The sequence below is a fragment of the Leucoraja erinacea genome, chromosome 22, assembly GCF_028641065.1.
Source record: "Leucoraja erinacea ecotype New England chromosome 22, Leri_hhj_1, whole genome shotgun sequence".
NCBI classification, from domain to species: Eukaryota; Metazoa; Chordata; class Chondrichthyes; order Rajiformes; family Rajidae; genus Leucoraja; species Leucoraja erinaceus.
Genome location: NC_073398.1, coordinates 26,477,992 through 26,493,733, shown reverse-complemented (window position 1 = coordinate 26,493,733; position 15,742 = coordinate 26,477,992). Strand labels below are relative to the sequence as shown.

The window sequence follows — 15,742 nt, the reverse complement described above, 5'->3', positions numbered from 1 at the left end:
GCCCATGTGACGGGCTACGGGGGCGGGGAGAGGCCATGCAGAGGATCCGAGGCCAGGATGCCGAGCCTGGTTCTGAGGGTGGTAGCGCTGCTGCGCCGGTCACGCAAGGAGGGAAAGGAGCGGCACCCTCAAGATGCTGGGGAGGTGAGTAGCGGGGGGATTGAGGGAGAGGAGAGGGTAGGTAGGGAGAGGGGGGGGGAATGTGGCGGAGGTGAGGAGATAGAGTGGGGGAGGAGGGGGAATAGAGGGAGAGGAGGGGGAGGTAGGGAATGGGGAATAGAGGGAGAGAGGAGGGCAGTTTGGGAGGTGAGGAGGGATAGTGGGGGGGGGATCTGGGGAGGTGATGAGTGGCGAGGTGGGGGATAGAGAGATAGGAGGGGGGGTAGGGATGGGGAGAGGAGATGGAGGGAGGGAGGGAGTGACTCAGGGTAGGGGAAAGGAGAGGGAGGGCAAGGTGAGGGATGAATTGAGGGAGGGGAGGAGGAGAGGGGAAAGAAGAGGGAAGGTGAAGAGGTGGTCGAGGGAGTGCGGGGGGATGAAGGGAAATGAGCCGCGCCTACGCAGTTGGGGGCTATGGGTGAGTGGTGGAATATTGCATTGGGGGAACGGGTTGCGTTGGGGGAATGGCTGACTGGTGGAATATTGCGTTGGGGAATTGGTTGAGTTGGGGGAACAGGCCTCCCGTGTGACAGGAGGCCTGTTCTCGTCTAGTATAATATAGAGGAACAAACACTGAATCTATTTTTTTACCATAAAGGAATGGATGATGATACCTAGAGAAAGCGAATGATGATGAATCTGGTTCTAACCAAACAGTGGACTTGCAGTAAACCCCATTTATCTGAAAATGAGGAATGGATAAGTAAGTAAGTAAGGAGGTAAGTAAGTGAGTGAGTGAGTGAGTGAGTGAGTGAGTGAGTGAGTGAGTGAGTGAGTGAGTGAGTGAGTGAGTGAGTGAGTGAGTAAGTAAGTAAGTAAGTAAGTAAGTAAGTAAGTAAGTAAGTAAGTAAGTAAGTAAGTAAGTAAGTAAGTAAGTAAGCAAGCAAGTAAGCAAGTAAGTTATTGGCCAAGTATTCACAAACAAGGAATTTGTCTTGGTGCTCCGCGCACAAGTAACAACATGACATACGGTGACAGTTATGAATGACTCAGAAAACACTAAACATTAATAATAATAAAACATGATAAAACATGATAATGAATCTTGTTATATATAATGGATGCACATTGAGGCTAACTATATGTAACAAAGATATGGATTGTAAATAATTCAACATAAGTCAGAGGAATAAGCATTTAACGTTGTCATGCACAAGATGATCGGCGGAAAGTCTATGGTAAATGCTACTATGACAGATATTACATTTTATATATAATGAAAAGAAAGGGTGTTGGTTATAAATGATAAAAAGTAGCGAATGGTGCTAGATACAATAGAAAGATTCAATGTGAATTCTATTTTGTACAGTATAGAAACTACTGACCTAGTTGGATGCAACAGAGGGACAGAGAATGAACTGTACCTCATGCAATGGATGGATGAACTGTGAACTCAATCAATGGATAAAAATCTAGTCTTGTTGTTTGCAATAGAGGAACAGGAACAGATAGCACATCCATTTATATATTATATGGAATAGATTGGCCATCCTATTCAAGACAATGGATGGATTAAATTCACTATTATTATTTGGGATGAATAGTGAATTTTGATGAATACACCAGAGAGGTAATCATTGAGCATTACGCTTCAGTGATATTGGCAGTGAATTCTATTGGTGCAATAAAGGAATGGATGGCGTACACTGTCATTCAAATAGAGAGTTCATTAATGAATCCAGTCATTTACACAGGGCTCGAATTTAACGGTTGCCCGGGTGCCATTGACCACTCAAAGCGCTGCTGGGCAATCTAAACACCGAGTCATTTTGCCCGGCTTGGCAACCAGATACTGGTTTGTACCGAAGACAGGCACAAAAAACTGGAGTAACTCCGCGGGTCAGACAGCATCTCTGGAGAAAAGGAACGCGACATTTTGTGTCTGCGGCGACGGCTGTATTGCGTGGGAAAGATACTAGATGCGGGGTGACGAAGGGTCGCAGCAAATGACGGCCCACGAGCAGCGGCTCCATCTCCTCCTCCTCCCACACCCCGCCCGCCCTGATAGTGGCCGCTGCTTGCAAACCGGCTAACGGCGCTTTAAAAAAAAACCCTCCTGCACGCCGAGGCCAGGAGGAGGGAGGGAGGGGGAGGCCTCGGCGTGCGGGAGGGTTTGTTTTGAAAGTGCACAGTTAGCGGGTTTGCAAGCAGCGGCCGCTATCAGGGAAGAGGAGGAGATGGATCCGCTGCTGCCGTTGAGCGGGACCCGTCATTCGCTCCGACACTTCTTAAGCAGCTGCCCCATAGATCCTATAGCTATAGGATCTTTGAGCTGCAACGCTTGGCCCTGTTGGCTGGCAGAGGAGGGAGGCGGTGGCGAGGAATTCCTAACGGCCTAGGCAGCGGGGCGATGTTGTCCAAGGAGCGCTGACCTTCCTTCCTCCCCACCTCGCCCCCCTTCTCTCTCTCTCTCTTGTACGCCCCCTCCCCCCTCCCCCCCTTATCCTGGGACCCCTCCTCTACATCCAGCACTGATCCCCATTCCCGCCGCTATTCAGTCCTCACTGACATCCCCTGTGCTCCCCTCCCCATCTCCCCCCCCCCAATCCATTCATCCTGCGCTGATCACCCTATTCACCTCGCATTGATTCTCCTGCCACACCCCCCCCCATCCATCCTACACTGATCCCCCAATTCATCCTGTACTTACCCCTTTCCCATCCATCCTGCACTTCTCCTCCATCCATCCTGTACTAATCCCCCATCCATCCTGTACAAATCCACGCATTCATCCCGTACTGACCCACCCCACCAATCACCCTGCACCTTCCCCTCATTCATCCTGTAGTGATGACCCATACATCCTGCACAGACCCTCCGATCCATACTGTACTGAACCCCCCCCTCCCCATTCATCCTGTGCTGATCTCCCCCCCGATCCATCCTGTATTGATCCAAGAAGAATGGGGGGAACAGTCAGAAGAAGGGTCTTGACCCGAAACGTTGCCTATTTCCTTCGCTCCATAGATGCTGCCTCACCCGCTAAGTTTCTCCAGCAATTTTGTCTACCTCTTCCATCCCGTACTGAACCCCCCCATTCAACATCACTGACACCCCCCGTGCTCTCCCCTCACAATTTTACCTACTCCAACCAACACGTACTAATTCACCAGCCTCAATCCATCCATTCTGCACCGACTGCCTTCTAACCCCACTCCCCCTCTCCCGCCATCTATCAACCCCGCACTGATTCACACACACACTCTTCTCCGTGACCCCATTGTCCTGGACATGTCTTCAGAGCGAACATTGAGTATGTTTGATAACGGAATGCAATCAAATGTGTTTTAATTCCCAATGTTATTATTTGTTTTAATCCATAAAGTTCTAATTGCGCTATGTATAATTGGATTTCTATTGTAATTTTTGTTATTCAGATTCATTGGTGAAAGGAGAGTCGCTCCTATATTACACGGAGAGCAGTCCTCTCTCTCCATTACAATCCAGTCCAGGATTTATTGACACAGGTTGATCATACGCTGAATAATTCAACCAGATTTTTGTTTGGAAGTGGAAAGAACTAATAGAAACTGCATTAATTGCAATGTGTAAAAAGAGTTGAGATACTGTCTTATAATTTTGCTGCATGTCATTGTGGGATATGTCATGTTTTGATTGGTGAATGTTTAGTTTGTGACTTTATTTGAAGCAGAAATAATATGTGAATGCTTCATTGAGTATAATTCCGACTGTTAATACGCACTTCGTCCGAGCACATTATCGCACGCGTCATGCAAGCCATCTTAAATGACCACCTAAACTGTCATTTGGCAACCTAAAAAGCTGCCAAGGTTGCCCGGCTGGCAACAGGGAAAAACAGTTAAGCGAGAGCCCTGTTTACAACATTAAGAAGACAAGTGAAAAAAGTGCTATTTGTACAGTAGACAGATGGCGAATCCCACTACAGGTCCACAACCTTTGATCCGAAGTTCCAAATAACGAAAAGCTCTGAATAGCGGACATTTTTTCGGTCCTTGAAGAAAGGTCCTTGAAGACGTTCACCGAGGGCGGCCCGCAGAGGTGACAGCGGAACCTCCGGTCGGTCCTCGAAGGGGAACTAAATCCCCATTCATAAAAGAGAGGGTGAGGGTATATTGCGCGGGAGGGTTAATAATTGACAATCTGCTGCTGCCTGCCCGCTGAGTTAAAAAGTTCCCACGGTAGACTCACTATACACAGTGTATCGTGAGTCTTGCGTGGGAACTTTTATAAACTCAGCGGGCAGGCAGCAGCAGATTGTCGCTCCCTTCAGTTTCACCCCACCTACACCCCTCTGCTTCCCAGCCATGTGTGTGACCCCTTCCCTCCCCTCTCCAGCTCCCCGCCCATTGCACCGGCATGGGGGCTTTGCACTGTCTTCACGTTGGAGCCAGTGCCAGTCACCGGAGACGTCAGGACCAACGGGACACCGACCCCCAGGCCCACTGCAAGCACGGAGATCCCAGAGACCCACAGCCAGCAGCAGCCCAGCCCCGTTCCAACTCCAGAGGAACATGAAGCTGATGGTGTGCAAGGTACGTCTTGGTCTTGGGGTTGCGGATGAGGCGGCGCAGCTCGGGCTGTGACGTCTCCAGCCACCCCCCTGTACAGGAGCTGAGACTGGGAACTGTGGGGTTGTTTGCAGTTGCAGAGGGAGGGGGCAAGGGTGGTACAGTTCCCAGTCTCAGCTCCAGTCCAGGGGGGTGGCCGGAGACGTCAGGACCAACGGGACCGACTGCAAGCATGGAGATCCCAGAGATTCACAGCCAGCAGCAACTCTAGCCCAGCCCCGCTCCAACTCCAGAGGAACCCGGGTTGCGGATGAGGGGGCGCAGCTCGGGCTGTGGGCGAACTGCCACTTGTCGCTGTAGCGGTGCATCGGGGAGCGGGTTCCTGTTGGTCCTGACGTCTCCGGCCACCCCACTGGACAGGAGCTGAGAGACGTCAGGACCACCAGAAGCCGCTCCCCGATGGGCCGCTATGGCGACTTGGCAGTTCGCCCACAGCCCGAGCTGCGCCCCCTCATCAGGACACCAACCCCCAGGCCCACTGCAAGCACGGAGATCCCAGATCAGCAACTCCAGCCCCGCTCCAACTCCAGAGGAACACGCAGAAGCTGATGGTGTGCAAGGTACATCTTGTTCTTGGGGTGGCGCAGCTCGGGCTGTGGGCGAACTGCCACTTGTCGCCAAAGCGGCCCATCGGGGAGCGGATTCCTCTGGAGTTGGAGGGACAGGGAGACACAGCGGCTTTTGAGAATGGTGGGCAATCACTTCCAAAGTTCTGCCCACACAGTCAGTACACCTCTCCTACACTTGTCTCCCGCACTAAGATCATCTCGCAGAGAATGATCCCAGACTAACCCTCCCTATTCTCTCCTATTCTGCAAGAAAAAACTACATTGAAGACTCAAACTCGCGATCGAGTAACTGCCGGGATCTAGGCGCAAACTCGCGATCTTGCGGATATGAGCCGAGCACTCTACCACTGAGCTAGCCGTTAAAATCTACGCTAAAAATCTTCCATTCCGAAAGCCGAAAAATTCTGAATTACGAAAAGTGTCTGGTCCCAAGGTTTTCGGAAAAAGGTTGTGCACCTGTATATGCAATAGAGCACGGATAGTGAATGACCAATGGAGGAACTCACGTCAGAGGGTATAAACTATGATTTAACAATGGACAGTGAATCTCATTACATACATTAGAGTTACAAACAATTAATTTAATTATCTGAAAAAGGACAGATTCTGTAAATCTGTCGGTGCTGGCTCGAAGGGCCGAATGGCCTACTCCTGCACCTATTGTCCATTGTCTAAAAGAAATATGATGACTGGTTAACTGCGTTTTGAACAACAGAAAGATACAATAAATTTCATTAAGAAAATCAAAATAAAGGGCAATAACTCCCATCGATGACAATAAATAGCATTTAAACTTGATGTATACAAAGAGGACTGGGTAGTGTGTATATAAAAATATAAAGGGATGTCCAGGAAGATATAACTGAGGCACAAGTATTAAATTCCTATTTGTCCAAAAAATTGAAAGTCAAGACATAGATTTAAGGTGAGAGGGGAACGATTTTACAGGAACCTGAAGCGGCAATGTTTCACAAGGAGGGTGGTTGTTAATCTTGTGTTCGATATAGGGATGGATAGTGAATAATTTACATACTATGGATGCACAGATACAATATTAAAGTACAGGTTAATTTGGTTACATGAAATATGATAATGAACAGAGATACTGTACTTTATAAAGGGATTCATGTTGTACCTGGATAGTGTTATGGATATTGTGACAGAAACATTTTGTTTTCTTGTTAAATGCCAGCTGAACATATTGTGTATATATACATGCACATATTTATACATAAGTATGCACTTACAGTCACAAACACGCACATTTGCAGCGTCAGATGCACACAAGCACACACGCAGGGACACACAAACACACACACACTTTCAAAGTTAAGTGGTGATGACTGCCATGATTATATAGACATGGCGTAAGTATATTTTTCAGATATGTTATAGTACCAGTCCATAGGAAGTACAGTCTATTCCAGTGAGGGACGCTTTTTCAAATAGACCTTCATTTATTTAGTTCAAAGGTTTGCATTGAAATATTTTCAATATAGAGGGAAGTGGCAAACATATTTTTTCACTACAATAGCAAATATTTAACAATGATTCATTAAAATATTCTGTTGTCTGTACCCAGCTGCAGTGTACGGCTGCCTGCAATGATGAAGAATGAGGTGAATAGAACGTTGTCCATAGTAAAGCATGCATTTATCCTGCCCATCTCTTTAACATACGGCTATAACAATGGTTCCTGATCATGTTGCAAGAATGACAATCTTGAAGATGCAGAAACCAAGCTAACAACACTGACACTAGCTATTAAACTGAAATGAATTTGCAAAAGATTACAGAAGCAGTGTGGAAAATTCTCAAGACAAAGAACAAATTCCCATTCAGATGTGTACTATTAAGATTTCAGCTCAGTATGTGGCTGGGTACTTAACAAAGGGGAAAAAAAGGAATCAGTAATGCAGCAAATCCCACCTTTAGCTCCTCGGAGGACAAAGCCATATCCCTCGTTCTCTTTTTTCTGAAGCAGTGCTGTCTTCTCTTCGATGACATAATCACTGTGAGAGAAAGAGAAGAGGGGTGCTGGATTACTTTTCACAACCATCTTCAAAAGGTGATTTCCAGCATTCAGCAGCAGCAAAATCTTGACTCTGTGTGTGTGTGTGTGTGTGTGTGTGTGTGTGTGTGCGTGTGTGTGTGTGTGTGTGTGTGTGTGTGTGTGTGTGTGTGTGTGTGTGTGGGTATGTGTGTATTTTCTCCAGCAGAGATAGAGTGTGTGTGTGTGTGTGTGTGTGTGTGTGTGTGTGTGTGTGTGTGTGTGTGTGTGTGTGTGTGTGTGTGTGTGTGTGTGTGTGTGGCGCGGCCTTTTTTCCTTTTCTGCAGATATTCCAGCTGATAAATTAAAACTGGTGTTAGCTGCTGAAATGCACACCACACACACAAACACATACACACGCACACACCCCTCAGTCACTCACGCAGCATGTATCTTATTCTCCCTCCTCCACACAAACCCCACCTCTAGCCTCTTTTCTCTCCCATCTACATCGGCTCTTGCATTAAACATGATTGGGAGGGAGATCAGGGGTTGCTGGGAAGAAATCAAGCTAGTGCTGATCTAACATTCCCGTTGACGTTTCTCACATAAGCCAGCAGCTGGGTATTAATTATACGCAAAGGAACTTCCATGGGATCTAGGGGACACTGATACACACTTGCTGCTGGAGGGAAAATATAATGTGGTTCTTGTCTGCTGTAAGCATAAGTGAGTGTGAACAATTAGCAAGTTAGCAGCAGAAATCTGGATAGATTTTTCCAACATAGCTTCATAGAGTAAATCACATAGCTTCCTTCATAAACAATAATATAAATAAATAAAAATGTTAACATATAAATTACTAAGCAACATATAATTGTCCTTTTTATAAGCATAAGTTTATCCTAAAAATTATTGACAAATATCACCTTGGTTCTATTTGTAACACTTTCAAGAAATTATCTGTTTGAAAGTTCAGACTTACTTTCTTGAGTACTGAGGAAGTATGCATCGTCAGAATCTTTACTTGGAGCTAATTACTTTGAGCTAACTGTGGATTGTCTAATATTTCATATTGATGTAAAAGATCAAATATCATTATTTCTAAAGTGTGCACATTGACATACTAGTCAATATGTATCCCTCAACCAATACTTAAAATATATTACAGTCATTATTTCATTGTTTTTTGTGGGATCTTACTTCTTTAAATGCTACAATCTTCACTAGACAAGATATATTCATGATCTTCCTATAAATCTCATTGTAGCCCTTGCCCTTTTAAAAAATCTGCACTCTTCTCTGTAGCACGCATGCATGGTATAATTGCATTCATGTATGGTATGATATTTCTGGACAATATGGAAATAAAAAGGTTTTCATTGTATCTTGGTACACATAACAAAAATACACCAATACAAATACAATTTGGAATGCAACAGGGGTCAAAGATTTTAACATTTGTAAATATTCAGAAAGCAATTACATGAATGCATTTGTTTATCCTTGCGATACAATAAGCAACCATGTTTAATATTAGAGGTTTCCAATGAGGGACGTGAAAGAAATTGAAGTATTGAGATATATAGTTTACATTAGTGCAGTATATCAGTACATTTTTCAATCATTTATTGGCATTATGTAGGTATCACATAAGCCAACATTTATTGTAGCAATAATGGTAGATTTCAGTCATGGTAGGGCATAAGTGAACCAGATGGACTTTGTGCCAATCTAATACTCATGGGTTTCTGGTTAGCATTACCAATACAACCTTTCAAATCCTGATTTATCCATCATAAATTAAATTCCACTATTGTTCCCAGATTAATTGCTCAGTTCTCTGAATATTAGTCCAGTAACATACCCACCACAATGAAAGGTGCTACAGTTTAGTTTAGTTTATCAATCATGTATACCAAGGTGCAGTGAAAAAGCTTTTTGTCGTGTGCTATCCAGTCAAAGATGCCGTCCACATTGACAAAGCTTAAAGGGTACGCCGAAGTCTGATAAAAGATCGTTTGTAGGTTGCGATGAGAACAGTTTCTTCCCAACTGTTATCAGGCAACTGCACCATTCTACCGTAACTAGAGAGCAGTCCTGACCCATCTACCTCATTGGTGACCCTCGGACTATCTTTGTTTGGACTTTACTGGCTTTATCTTGCATTAAACGTTATTCCCCTATCATGTATCTGTATACCATGAATGGTTTGATTGTAATCATGTATTGTCTTTCTGCTGACTTGTTAGCAACAAAAAACTTTTCACTGTACTGCCGTACACGTGACAATAAACTAAAACTGAGAAGAGGGGAGGTCAGCTGTAGCTGGAGAGAGGATGGTTCAATTGCTGGGAAGAAACTGTCCCTGAATCTGAAATATACATTTTCAAACTCTGTACCTCTTGCCTGATGGGAGAGGGGAGAAATGGGAGCGACCAGGTGAGGCTAGTTTTTGATTATGACGGTGGCCTTGTCGAGGCAGTGTCAATGGAAGGGAGGTTGGTTTGCGTGATGGTTTGGGCTATATCCACAACTCTCTGCAATTTCTTGCGGTCTTGGATGGATCTGTTCCCAAACCATACTATGATGTATCCTGATAAAATGCATTCCATGGTGCATCTGTAGAAGTTGTTGAGAGTTATTGTGGACATGCCAAACTTCCTAATCCTTCCAAGGAAGTAGAGGTGTTGGTGTGCTTTCTTAGGTTCGAGATGGCATATCCCTCCATTCTTGCATGTGCGACAGTGACCCTGGGAAAAGCACACTTGAGTCTGACGAGTCAGATGTCATTGTCCTGTTGGCCTTCTGGTCAAAGCGAGAAGATTGCGGTATTTTACTTCGGAGTCACGTGAGCATGCGTGTCATATATCGCTACACGCATTGCAACGAGTCACAGCAGGGGGAACGACGTTCCCCTTAGCAGCAAAAATTGGAAGCCGGGAACAGCAGGTAAGGAGACTCTGTGTTCCAGAATTTGAAAGTCGGGAACAGCAGGTAAGGAGACTCTGTGTTCCTTCCACTTACCTTACAGGTGGAGACATGGACCAGATCCACGAAGGCTGCGGAAAAGCTAGCGGGGGAGAACCACGGAGTTGCAGCCAACGGCATGCCAATCTCCCGTAATGGGAACAGCTGTGCCCGACTTCGCTCCCGCACCGGCCACGGCCGGGCGGTAGAGCGAAGCAAAAAACCAACAGTCGTTGACTCTGATGAGTCCGACTCTGAATAGCCGCGAACGGCCAGTGCCCGTGCGCATTGGGGCCGGTTGGAGCGGCTTTAGGAGCAGCCGCGAGCGGCCAGTGCCCGTGCGCATTGGAGCCGGTTGGAGCGGCTGGGAGCGGGGAACAAAGCAGCTGCGACAGCCAGTGCCCGTGAGCATTAGAGCCGGTTGGAGCGGCTGCAGGAGGAACAGCTTCAAGCAGCCGTGACAGCCAGTGCCCGTGAGCATTGGAGCCGGTTGGAGCGGCTGCTGGAGGAAATACTCCAAAGTGGCAGGCTCCGGGAGATGGAGGCTAGCCACAGTGGGCAGTTAGTAAGCCCCACAGCAGTACCTCTTGTGGGGCTGCACAGTGTTCTCCCTCATCAGAGGGGAGCACGGAGGGTCCATCCTGGGCTGACTGCAGGAGCTGGAGCAGGAGCGGCTTCAGGAGCAGCCGCGACGGCCAGTGCCTGTGAGCATTGGAGCCGGTTGGAGCGGCTGCAGGAACTGGAGCAGGAGCGGCTTCAGGAGTAGCGGCTTCAGGAGCAGCTGCGACGGCCAGTGACCATGAGGTGGCCAGTGCCCGAGAGCATCGGAGCCAGCTGGAGCGGCTGTTGGAGCAGGTAAGTGGCAGGCTCCGGGAGATGGAGACTAGTCACAGGGGGCAGCTAGTAAGTCCTACAGCAGTACCTCTTGTAGGGCTGCACAGTGTTTCTCCCTCATCAGAGGGGAGTATAGGGGGTCAATTCTGGGCTGAACCTGAAGAGGGGTGCAGAACATACCCCTAGTGCACATGGGGTGCAAGAAAACCTATTGGAAGACACTTACCATCAGGGAACTGCAAAACACTGAATGTTCCCAGTATTAACCAGTGTATTTGAAAACATGGCAGGGCCAGGGACTTGAAACAACAGAAAGTTCTGAAAGTCCTAACAGCGGGAATTACGGGTTTCGCCCGCACAATAAACAAAAAAGACATGACACAAGATCACCAGGATGCACTGGCTTTATTTTGCAACTACCAATACGAGTAAACAGCATTAGGAAGAAGTGCCATCCAACCGGCTTTAGACCCTAATTTGCAGGCCTATGCAAACCTGGAACCTCCAAACCACCAATATTACTATTTGGAGGCAACTTATCAAAACAGGTAAAAGAACTTGACAAAGAGGGTAAAACCCTGGGGCTCATTAAAGCAACGTCTAAAAACTACTTCCTGGGGAATGCGCTAACCCTCAACACCGACCCAACTACAGATCCAGACACCGGCACCTCAACGTCCACGGAGGATGCCGAAAAAGTAACAAACCTACTAATAGTAACCATGGAGGAAGGTGGGTCTGGTTCCTTACGAGGTTGGTGGGAGATTACAATTTTATCTGGATGCATGGAATAAATTAACTACCGACACTTATATTTTCAGAAGTATAGGGTTATACCATAGAATTTATACAAAACATAATCCTCCAGTTCAGCATGTACCGAACCGAATGTTCGTGCTTACAGGCAAAGAAAAAATCAAAAGCGCATACTGAACTACAGTGCCCATATAAAAAAGGAGTAATGGAGGATATCCAACACGAATCACAGGAATTCGTGTCCAAAATCTTTATCATAAAATAGATGGTGGTTGCCACATCAGATTTGACTAATTTGAATACTTTCATCCTTTATATTCATTACTAGATGGGAACTTTTGTTACTGCTAAACAATTGATTCCTAGGTTACTACATGGCAAGCATCGTATTAAAAAATGCTTACTATACAGTACCCATTAGAGGTGACCACAGATGTTATTTAACACAATGGATCATCTGCGGTTCACCCTTAACCCAGTTCACATGTCGGTGACTTTGCCGAAAGAAAAGGTTACAGCCTTAATGGAGGCTTGCAGCAAAACAAAACCATCCATCAGACTGGTAGCAAGAATAATTGGCATTATAGTGGCTGCGTTTCCAGCCACACAAATCGGACCTTTACATTATCAAAAATTACAGAGGGCAAACATTCGTGCACTCAAAAATTATGGGGGTCATTCTGACAGACCAATGAAGCTACCTGTACCAACAGAGACCACAATGGAACTAAAAATGGTGGAAACATAACATTAGGCATTGTACCGATCCAAACATTATCAGCTACCCGTCTATGGAACTACATACTGATGCCAGTGCACTTAGATGGGATGCTACCAATTCCATCTCCAGCTGTGGCGGAGATGGAATGCACAGGAGGCATCATTATTACAAACATTGGGCATAAACTACCTGGGAGTGTTGAGTGCATTCCATGGCTTTAAGTCATATTGTTCTGGGTTATATCACCAGCATGTTAGACTACATATTGACAACACCACCGTGGTAGCATATATCAACCATATGGGTGGAAACATATCGACATCATGTGACAATCTGGCCAACACAATTTGGCAATAGTGTATCCAGAGAGATATTTGGATATCAGCTACCTACTTACCAGGTAAACTGAATTTAGTGGCAGACAACAGGTCACGCTAATTCTATGAAAAACACTGAACGGATGTTGGATAAAAAATGTATTGTTGAAATTACAGCATGGTATGGAACACCAGATATCAACCTATTCGCATCCATGCTCTTACCAGTTATCGAATTATGTTCATGGGAACCAGAACCTGGAGCAGTGGCTACAGATGCATTTTCGCTGCATTGGGGGATTATTTATTTATGCATTCCCTCCTTCTGCCTCATCAGTCGGGTATTTAGGAATATACAGTAGACTCCGCGCCTGATATTTTGATAGTACCCGATTGGCCTACTCAACCATGAGTCCCGGTGATACACGACATGGTTTTAGAACCATGCATCACCATCCATCATAGACCTAATTTACTGGTTCTTCCCGCAACAAGGGGTAGTTACCCATGTCATAATTATACAAACCTATTAATTTATAAAGCACCTCTACTACACCTGGGACTGACGGACCGAACAGTGGATATTATTTCAGCGGCCCACAGACAGTCCACCAAAAAAAACTTGGTGTCTTCAAGAAATGGGAAGTACTGTCACAACAATAAACATCACCCACAGATCTATGAACATCCCGTCAGTTCTGGAATTCCTGGCAAGCCTCCATTACGATGAGAGGCTCAGTCATAGTGCCATCAACTGCGCCAGAAGTGCTCTGTCAACATACCTGTGGCAAGGAACAGAGCGGCATTCTGTTGGGACACACCCTGGTAACCAAACTCATGATGGGCATTTTAATGTTAATGCCCAAGAACCAGGTACTCCCAAATATGGGATGTGAGCATTGTACTGACCATGTTAAGAAACTGGTCTTCAGCTACAGCTCTGTCCCTACAGAAACTGACTATGAAAACAGTCATGCTGATGGCCTTGGTCATGGCACAAAGGGTCCAGTCACTAAGGCTGGACAACATGATTATTTCATCTGGAAATTTAACTTTTCACATCAATGAAATAGTCAAACAGAACAGACAGGGGTCAGCAGGCCTAAAAACAGAATTCAGGGCCTACCCGACAAATGGTCGTCTCTGTATTGTAACACACTTACTATTATGTATGGAGTATACTAAGATCATCAGAGGGAAAGAAATATCACTTTAATCAGCTACAAACAGCCACTCAAAACAGTGACAGTCCAGACCATCTCTAGATGGCTAAAACAGGTCCTAATAAAGGCTGGAGTAGACACTAGCATATTAAATCTCACTCCACCAGGGCTGCAGCTACATCGGCAGCTATGAAGTTGGACGTTCCTATGGACCAAATCCTCAAGACAGCAGGATGGTCAACGGAGGAAACTTTCCAACGACTTTATAACAAACCAGTCATTGAACCTGGAACATTTGCAGAAACAAATTTAAGTTCTGTAATATAATTTACCCCATAAATAGGGGCAATAATTGGTGTTAATATATTTATCGTTGGGTTTCAACATCGTATTGATGTCTAATGATGTTAACTCTATTCTCCCCATAATCAAGGCAGATGTAATGCATGGACTCGTTTCCACGGCATGAAATCACAGAGCTTTAAAATCTTCACGTAGTCACTCACATGACTCCGAAGTAAAATAGTAAGATTAAACGAGAACTTACCAGTTTGAAGATTGATCGTTATTTTATGAGGAGTAACGTTGAGGGAATACGTGCCCTCCGCTCCCACCCTTGATCATATACTCAACTGGTATCTCTTCTCTAATCTTACTATGTTTAGTCATTACAGTTATCTGTGATTTCACTCCGCTGCTTTGAAGAATGGCACGCATGCGTCCTGGCGGGGTTTTTCACGTGTTCCCTCAACGTTACTCCTCATAAAATAACGTTCAAACTTCAAACTGGTAAGTTCTCGTTTAATCTTACTATTACAGTGAGATGATTGCAGTATTACAGTGGGTATGAACGAACGGGGTGTGGATATGTTAGACTATATTAAGTGGTATGCTAAATATCAGAGTGTCAGTAAAGTGTCTATCTGTGCCTATCACATTACAAGAGACGGCTAAGTCAGAGAACATTATTATGAGTGGTTGGGTATTCGGTGTTGGACTGAAATGTATAAATTATAAGGTGATCTAGGATAAACACAAGGTGAAGTATATATTAAAGAGTTAGTGAGGTTGTGTGGTGTATCGGTATATAATGGGAGAGATAATTAACATTATATAGAATACTAGACTAAGTGGAACCCGTTGGGTCCTTGTCACACAGGAGGCCTGGTCCCCCAACGCAATCTGTTCCCTCAACACAATATTCCACCACTCACCCATAGTCCCCAACTGCGCAGGCGCGGCTCATTTCCCCTCATCCCCCAGCACTTCATCCCTCTCCTCTTCACCCTCCCTCTTCTTTCCCCTCTCCTCCTCCCCTCCCTCTCCTTTCCCCTACCCTCAGTCACTCCCTCCCTCCATAACTCCTCTCCCCTCCTACCCCTCTATCCCCCAGTTCCCCCACTCCTCACCCACTATCCCCGCCACTATCTCTCACCTCCCCCACTGCCCTCCTCTCCCTCTATTCCCCACTACCTACTTCCCCCACTCCCCCTCTATTCCCCCTCCCCCCCACTCTCCCTCCTCCCTCTGCTTTCCCCTCACCTACCCTCCCCCAATTCCTCCCTCATCTCTCCTTTCCCCCACCCTCAGTCACACCCTCCCTCCAGCCCTCCATAACTCCTCTCCACTCCCTACCCCCTCCTCTCCCTCTAACCCCCTCCTCCCCCACTCTACCTACTCACCGCCCCAGGATCTCGAGGTTGCCACTCCTCT

General features: G+C 46.0%; 1 protein-coding gene across 1 annotated transcript in view; it reads right to left on the bottom strand.

Annotated features, from left to right (window-relative positions):
* Nucleotides 1–15,742, bottom strand: part of shank3a (SH3 and multiple ankyrin repeat domains 3a) — a 530,257-nt gene that overhangs the window by 188,758 nt on the left and 325,757 nt on the right. The window contains exon 16 of the mRNA XM_055653270.1: nucleotides 7,208–7,290. Coding sequence (XP_055509245.1) covers nucleotides 7,208–7,290 — 83 coding nt within the window. The remainder of the gene's footprint in view (nucleotides 1–7,207; nucleotides 7,291–15,742) is intronic.